At 34.8% G+C, this 8,658-nt stretch overlaps 2 protein-coding genes across 3 annotated transcripts in view; both read right to left on the minus strand.

Annotated features, from left to right (window-relative positions):
* The window catches only part of LOC107688359 (39S ribosomal protein L3, mitochondrial-like), a 15,313-nt gene extending 12,371 nt beyond the window's left edge, over positions 1–2,942 (minus strand). For both annotated transcript variants that reach the window (XR_001634229.1, XM_016486004.1), the window contains exons 1-5: positions 2,688–2,942; positions 2,207–2,385; positions 1,962–2,053; positions 1,215–1,313; positions 369–467 (exon numbers count right to left, since the gene is read on the minus strand). Coding sequence is in view for 1 of the 2 variants with exons in the window: in XM_016486004.1 (XP_016341490.1) it covers positions 369–467; positions 1,215–1,313; positions 1,962–2,053; positions 2,207–2,385; positions 2,688–2,782 (564 nt within the window). In the remaining variant the exon portion in view is untranslated. The remainder of the gene's footprint in view (positions 1–368; positions 468–1,214; positions 1,314–1,961; positions 2,054–2,206; positions 2,386–2,687) is intronic.
* A 3,310-nt stretch (positions 2,943–6,252) lies between these two features.
* Positions 6,253–8,658, minus strand: part of LOC107688386 (copine-4-like) — a 20,209-nt gene continuing 17,803 nt past the window's right edge. Inside the window, exon 14 of the mRNA XM_016486045.1 lies at positions 6,253–7,141. Coding sequence (XP_016341531.1) covers positions 7,010–7,141 — 132 coding nt within the window. The 3' untranslated portion in view covers positions 6,253–7,009. The remainder of the gene's footprint in view (positions 7,142–8,658) is intronic.

Here is an 8,658-nt window from a genome sequence, read left to right on the forward strand (position 1 = left end):
AGAGGTTTCAAAAAAAAAAAAAAAAAAAAATAATAAAATAATAATAATAATAATACAAAACAGAAAGAACACACACACACACACACACACACACACACACACACACACACACACAAACACAAACACACACACACACACACACACACACACAAGAAAAACAAAATACAAAACAAAAAAAAAAAACACCAAAAAAAAAAAAGAAAACAAAAACAGCAGTACATGACAAGAAAAAAACAAAACAACAAAAACACAAACATAAACATCAAAACACGTTTTATTTACTCAAACATGTAAGTAGAGCTATACAGCTGAAATTACTTAATTCTTTATCTGGCGATAAGCAAAGAGTTTTGACGGGTGAAGTAACCTGGTTTGATGATGGCGTTGTCTGACACACAAAACGTGGTGAGTTTCTGTTTGGGAGGAACTCCTGCATTCCGGAAAACCTCTAAATATCCCTCTGGCCTCTGTGAGAAAGACAGATTACCTTTCAATTACTTCAAGTAATTTACTAACATATATAATCCTACAAAAGGAGAAAGGGAGAATGAAAAAGAGAATACATTAAACCCAAACTGCTCTGCTGTGTTTTGAAGTTGATTGACTGGCTCTAGAGAGACTGAAGGCTCAGACTGAAGGTCAGGACAACTGACAATTATACTTCAAGCAGCACTTTGTGGCAGCTGTCAAATATAGACGGAAGACACACAAATATACACACTAGCTTACTGCCGAAAAGGAAAAAAGGGACACCGACCAAAGTTTTTATTCATTACAAACTCCATAGAACAGTTTAGTTCAGCTCTTTAAAAAATCCTCTTTCTATCATGCTCACATCTGTCCATCACTGTTAGTCTTTTTTTTTTTCTAGCACCAATAGAGAAAGACAAGTGAGGAGACGAGAGAGAGAAGAATACAATGAGAAAAGTTGCACAAAAGACAAGTCGTCCTAGTTTTCCAATATAATTTCCCTTTACATGCACATACACACAAAGGTGACCTCTACATCTACTGTGAGCTCAGTAATTTCTCTCCAGGAGCTCTTCAGGTCTTATTATACTCCCTCTCCAAAGAAGCAGAAAAGCTCTAGTCTATTATCCTGAGAGGTCAATGACTGACAGAAAGGTGAAGAGACAACGGTTTGTTATGAGGGGGAGAAAGTGTGTGGACAAGAGCAGTCTTATTGAAAAAGGTTAAAGTCAGATCTTACTCACATGAAACGGAGAGATGTTTTTTCCACCCACAATCAGGGCCGCTGTGCGTCCATTATACTCTTCCTTGGATAGATGTTTCACAACATGGCAGTCTTGCACCTGAGAGAGATATGGATGTGTTACTCAGTCTCTTATATTTGATTGAGATGCCATGGGAAGTTCAGCTTCCTGGAACAAGCGTAGAAAAAATACCATGCTCAGGGACACCAACTCCATGGAGGCTGATTCTGGTGTTTTTACAGATCTTTAACTATGTTTAATAATGTTTCCATACCTCAGCAGTACAATATAACAGACTAGATTAATTGTATTTATCACTAATGCACCAATTCAGTATAATTTGGAGACTACAGTGAGATCTAGAGTTGTCACAACACGTTAAACATACCCTACTGGACAATATCAGTTAAAGAATCACAATATTGTTCTGAAATAAATTATTATTAATATTATGTGGCATATGAAGTGGCTCAATCAATTTATTAATTAAAATGTAAATATATAAATCACTTTGACGGGTTGTTATTTATATGTATATATATAATTAATGTTTTAAAGTGCAGTTTAATATTAGTGATGCCCCAAAATGAATGTTTTGCCGAAACTGGAATTGTGTCTGACTCTGTGTGTAATTTAAAAATAAATAAATAAACAGATTTTTTTAAAATATTGTCCTCAAAAAAATATATATAAAAGTGCTGTCATCTCCTCCTCTGTAATAAAGTGATGAATTTGTATCCTCTTTACCTGCAGCATAGTCACTACGTGTCTCTCTCCAGATTTGGTCCACACAGGCATCATTCCAAGTTTAACGGCCACAAGACCGACTCTCCGACTCCCTGAGGGGATGCAGATTACAAAACAATACAACCATAAAAACTGAAGTAGTAATCCATGTAAAAAACACAATCATGAGCACAAGCACGCTGCCTCCTCGGACTGGAGCAGAAATGACACCCACAGACTGCAGGGGTTCTGATAGTGTGACCCACCTTCTGCCCACTCATGTCTGGGCCAGGGCTCATCCTTGAGAGGGTTGAGTTTGTCTGTGGTCTGTTGTTTGTATTCCTCTGTAACAACCTTCTTTAGAAAGGAAGCATTATCTTCTGTGAGGTGCTCATCCCACCATGTGTTTGTCCGATGCGTTCTTATACACTGAATGACAGGGGCTCTGTTGAAGACAGAAAACAGGGGCATTATGGGAACTGCCATGCTTTTTACATAAATAGCACGTTAAAAAGTTGATAATGTGATATTACTGACAGTGACACTATATAAAGTTGTTAAACGTGATGCTACTGTAGAATACGCCTAAATAATACGATTTGCTGTATTTATACAACAATTCAAACTCAAATTTATTGCTATAAAATTATGAAGCGAGTATATATGGTATATGTGATATTTACATGATACCGCGTTAAAGATTACATTATTTTATGATAATAATATTCTGTTTATAACAACAGATACCTCTGCAGCGCTGCTCCAACTCGGCAAACGGTTACTTGCGCTCCTCTTAGCAAACCATCAGCAAGTTTAATAAACCTACACGTCAGTGCAGTCATCTTTATAATTTACAAGTATCATACAACACAACTACAGCTCATTCATTTAGCCCGGTCACATCATTGCACCTCTCGTGTTCGTCCTGCAGTAGAATGACATTCCTTCCACTTCCGGTGTTGTTACACGGAAGAACGGTCGCTGCTCTCCGTCGCTTCAAAATAATTGTTCCTTTAGCACAATCAAATATACTTTTTGGCACCAATGTTTTATTCAATTTCGTGTATAAAAAAATGGGCGTATCTGCTGACAATATGAACAAAACATTACATTATTGAGTTTAAAAGAAATAACAATCCATTGTGATCAAATAAAATATCACATAAAAAAGCCCTTACATCAAATTAGTTAATTGAATGTGATTAATTTTACTGAAATAGTAATCTCAGGCACTTAACAATTTGGTCAAATGGTTAATTGAAAAGCCTTTACAGATGCCTTCCCTATAGTGAAAAATAAATAAGCTATACAAAAATGTATTTGAAATACATTTATTTCATGCTATACTACAAATACATTTACATATTATTTACATATCACTAAACTGGTATACTTAAAGTTTGCTAAATTGGAACAACTAATTTTGTACTTAATGCACTTTAATTGTAAGAAAGTAGTGCTGAGGTCTAACTAAAGATATACTGAACTAGGCTATATTTTATTGTGCTAAAAGTGAAACTATTGCCAGTATACTTCAGGTACAATTTAAATATAATTTAGCATTTAAAGACCGATATAGCATTTTTATAGCATTTAAATATTATATTATATATATTATTCGAAGATCATACAGTCCTCATCAATAGTGACATTAAAACACATTTTAGGCTTAATATTGAGAAATGTGCATTGTGCATAAGTAGTACTCCAAATAAAGTTTAATTACATTTTTTATATCAGTAAGTATCGAGTGATATGTCAGTAAATAGACAATAAATAAAGTAAATAAAATGTTAATAGATTTGAACCAGTATGAATGTGTGTCATAAAGAAAGTTTCAAATGGAATTGTGAATTGTACATGAAATTGTAGCCTACTCTGACTGGCTGACTTGTAAAGCTTGGTGTCCACATAAGACTGTGGGACACTGCCATTTCTGCAGAATGAGTAAGTCTTTATTTTTCACAGCAGTGATCTCAGGTGGACATCTGTATAACGTTTTACTCACTGCATTTCTTGTATCCTTTCCCCAGTCATATCCTTTGTCTATGTCCGTCTGTCCCTTCTCTGCATTCTCTCTCTTGTGGCTAAGCAGTAACTGAGTGCCTATATGATAACACCCATAGTAACAAAAAAGTCATATATTTAAAATACATTTATTTCCATACTAAGTATAATTCAAATCTATTAATATATTTACTGACATACTGCTCAAGACTTACTGATATAAAAATTATAATTAAACTTTATTTGGACTACTACTTGTGCACTATGCACATTTCTCAATATTAAGCCTAAAATGTGTTTTAATTTCACTATTTATGATGGTCTTTAAATGCAAGATATTTAAAGTGTACCTGAAGTATACTTGCAATAATTCCACTTTAGCACAATCAAATATACTTCAGTATATTTTGATTTTGATTTCAGCACTACTTCAGCACAATTAAAGTGCAGTAAGCACAAAATTTTTAATTGTTCCAATTTAGCAGACTTGAATTAAGTATACCAGATTAGTATACAAAAAGTACCATTGCAGGGTATTTTTATTAAGTACATAAATATGTAAATGTATTTGTAGTATACTTAGCATGAAATAAATGTATTTCAAATACATTTGAGTATATTTATTTTTCACTAGGGGCATACCATCAGAATGTAAGTTATTGGTTACTACCCGCTAGCTAGCTACACCTCACTGACAATGAATTCTGGATATGTAATTTTCTCCCTCATCATCCAGCTCTTTGTCACAAAATAAGATTAATATTACACCTTCAGCAGTAAAAAACTGGTTTCTTCTTATGATTGACCTACCTTACATGTGGTGTCAGCCATTTTGACTCAAGTGCTATCCACAGGCTTTAGCCAGTAGCCACAATACATTTCTCAGTGCCAAAGGGGCATAAGTGCAGTTACGCCTTTTTGGCTCCAACTGGTTTAGTACGTTCAGTGTTAAGTCTTTTGGTTTCTAATGAATAACTCCAAAATTATTAAGAATTCACATGTGTCCTGTTGGCAGTAGAAAGAGCTCATCAAGAGCTTTCATTTGATATATATATCTCCATTTCGCTCAAAATGTCACTTACGCCTGGTTCTCACGCCTTGATATATTGAATAGAATATGAGCTGCACTGCTAAACTAAACTGAGCTTTATATATAAATATATATTAAAATATTAAACTTTCAAACAAAAGGTTTGAGAGTTCAAATACAGGAAATAATAATTAAACAATGACATAAGTATTGAAAAGTGAACCAAAGTGAATCAAAACTGCAGTATTTTATGTGAATATTCACCTTAGTTAATATTCATGCTTATTATTTAAAAGATGCATATGTGAATATTCATGAAATGGATATTTAATGGGAGTCTCCTAGCAATACTGAGTCCTTGTGAAAGACATTCAACCTCAGATTTCATTCCCTGCTGCAAGTTTATTTGAACGAGAACGTATCAGCAAAATCACTAACAATAAATAATCTGCTGAATCTTTGACTAATGGACCTGTAGGATATGAAAAAATGACATGATATCTTTTTCTCCTGATATCCTCTGGTCTTGTTCTGGTGATCCGAGTGTTTAATTATACATGATGGAGCTAATTGAAAGGCTGTGTGGATGTGTGGAGAGAAGTGTGTGCATGTTTGTGTTTAGACTTCAAAGATTCCTCTGACTCAAAGAGTCGATCACGCCTCCAGGACTCCATTTCTCAAGGTCTTCTGATGCATGTTAAGAGCCTTTCAATACATTCAAGCATCCCTCTAAATTTAGCATTTAGTGAATTACAGTATTGTAGCATTAAACAGAAACATTAGATCAATATTACTGGGTGTGAGAGAACTGTGGGTGTTTGTAATGTGATGCTGAGCAAGTGCATCCAGTGAACATCAAAACAAAAAGCTGAGAAACAAAAGTGGGAAAAACTTTTTTTTTTATTGGCAACATGCAAAATACAGTCCTGGTTTCGGTAGTAAGCAAGAATACTGTACATACACACACGCTCCAAGAAAGAAGGAAAGAAAGAAATGCATAAAAGAAAAAGAGAAATGTGTCTAATACAGCACCAGAAACACACATCTACTATATCCAAACATCTGAAAGAACTTTATAATGTTAGATTATGTTAAGAAATTCTGCAAAACAAATGTCAAGAAACCTGTAGAAAATAACAAAAAACAAAGAATGCCTAAATACTGTAAATACTGTATTCACAGAATCCATTCCACATGCTTTCAAATAAATATGTGTTTATAGAGCTATATACAATACACTTAATTGTATGTAACGATTGTAAGTCATAAAGGCCTCACATTAAACATAAGTTTTAAAATAAATACACTACCGTTCAAACGTTTGGGGTGGGTAGGTAATCAAGCCATAGGAGACTTCTTAGAAAAAACATTAAAATCTTACCGACCACAAACTTTTTGCAGGTAAATTGAATAAAGCAATAAAATGGTTGCACTTTGGATCATAAAGGACTAACAGTGTTTACTAACTGAGCGGTGGTCATGCACTGGCCAATAACTGTTAATCACTTGCCTCCTAAACGATTACGCATTGGAATATTATGCTATATTGGACTATATAGCCCTTGTATAGCAGGTCCACCAAAATAACAGTAATAATATCAACAAAACAAAAGGTAACAAAAGCCTGTCCTCCATTACACTTGCGAGGGAGAAGGGAAGTTATATTGATTAAAAAAAGATTACGAGGGTACATGTAAAATAATGATGTGCACAGACATATCCTTTCTAATCACTGCAATATTGCATTCAAGTCAGTTTTGATTTCATGGTGACTTTAGGTCCAAGACAACTGCCATATTAGCCAGGGAAACAAAAACAAAAAATGACTGAGCGCACCTTTAATATAACTAACAACTGCGTAAAAAGAAAATATGGACAGCTAAGGACATTTTTGCCCAATGCTATTGGAAACCTGAGTGACAAAAAAAACAACAAGGATGGACCTGCTTGTCGATGCTTACACTAATGCAGCAAGCTCTGAAATGATCAATGAAGATATCTTGAAGCTGAGACGAATATGGCTGTGCGTAGCTCAGGGACTGAACGCTCTGGAAGACTCAAAATCCGACATGCATTTGGGCTTGATGCCTTTTCCATTGTAGTAATCCACCACTTGATTGGGAACCTCAGCCAGCACACTTTTAGCCAGCGCTGCAGGAGAGGCCTGTGTGGAAGAAAAGACGGAGGGAAGGATGAGAGAATGGAATACAGATGAAATCTCACACTCTCTTGTGCTTGAGTAGGTGATACAGGAAAAGAGTCGCTACTATTTCACTCCGTCCGCAAAACAGGTGGAGAAAGACCAGAGAAAACGCAGCAGGACAGTACTAAAAATAAACACACACACACGCCCAGTTTCCCGCCGAAGTATTCGTATCGGACAGCCAACTTCACACCTTCAGATTTGCGCTATATTTATGAATTGTGTGATATTGCAGAAATTGACCTGAGGTAGCAGGTTTCCTTACAGACGTCTTCCAGACTGTGAAGAAAAAATCTAAACAAAACCCTTCTCTGGAGTTTATTGCACAAGAAGCCTTAGACAAAAGGTTCAATAAATCAAATGAAAAACCTGAAGATTTAAAAAGCATAACTACATCACCAGTTACATAACAGCTGAATTTTTTTTAAAACATAACCACAAAAGAATCTGAAAAAATAATGCAGAGGTTTACGCCAAGAAGAAATAATAATAATAATTGTAAAATTACCACAAAAATAATATTTTTTTTTTTAAATAAAACAATAAATAATGCTAATAATAATTTTTATATACATTTTTAATTTTTTTTAACTATTCCGTAGACCACATTTCTTTCCCTTCAATTTGAAAACCTCTGCCCTAAGCTACCATTCAGTGACTATTGAAAAGAGTTTTTCTCCTTTAAAAGGAATCACTGCATCAGTTTAACCCAAATCAATATTAATCCTAGAAGAGGGTGGGCAGTGTAATGTTGTTGATTAGAAACAAATACTTCATGCAATTCAAAAAAAAAAAAATCTAAACAGTTAAGCACTGTAAAAAACGAATTATTATACTCAAATACTCTTTGTGAGAAGCAGTCAATCAGCAGAAGTTAAAAGCAGCTTGTAAATGTATTTATTTCTTGTCTCAGTGTTTAGCGCAGTTGTCGTTGCTAGGAAAGGCTTGTTTTGTTTACTGTGGAGACGCGCTGAAATCGCGTTTGGTCTCGCGTACCTTGTCAGTGTCGTGCGCTTTGCTTGGCCATTTGTTGTGATAAACAGGAAAGTGTGTCGAGCTGAATTCAATTTGAGTTTTGTTAAACGAATAAAAAAGAAGCTTAGTTTACTGCGGAAGCGGTCGCGGCTGCGATCGTGGTAAGACCGAAGAGTGTAAAGACCATCGACTCTACCGTGCGACTCCACCGAGCAGGACACCGGCAAAGGATAAGTATCACTTTTTATTTCTTCTCTTTCCTACTACTTGTTTCACTTCTGTTTCATTTTTTTTATAAACATTTCTTACTATGTGCCAGTAAGTTGTTGTTATTTTAGCATGTGTGTTTGGCTCAGTGTTATTTTTTTAGGATTACTGATAAACTAATGTAGTTTGATTTGTATTAGTTATCTATTTTAGTTTTAGTTACAGTTGTAGTAATGTTGTCATTTTATTAGTTTTTTATTATGTCTATATAGGTTTTTTATTAAGTTTTAGTTTTA

The sequence above is a fragment of the Sinocyclocheilus anshuiensis genome, unplaced genomic scaffold (genome assembly GCF_001515605.1).
Source record: "Sinocyclocheilus anshuiensis isolate Anshui unplaced genomic scaffold, SAMN03320099.WGS_v1.1 scaffold209, whole genome shotgun sequence".
Taxonomy (NCBI): domain Eukaryota; kingdom Metazoa; phylum Chordata; class Actinopteri; order Cypriniformes; family Cyprinidae; genus Sinocyclocheilus; species Sinocyclocheilus anshuiensis.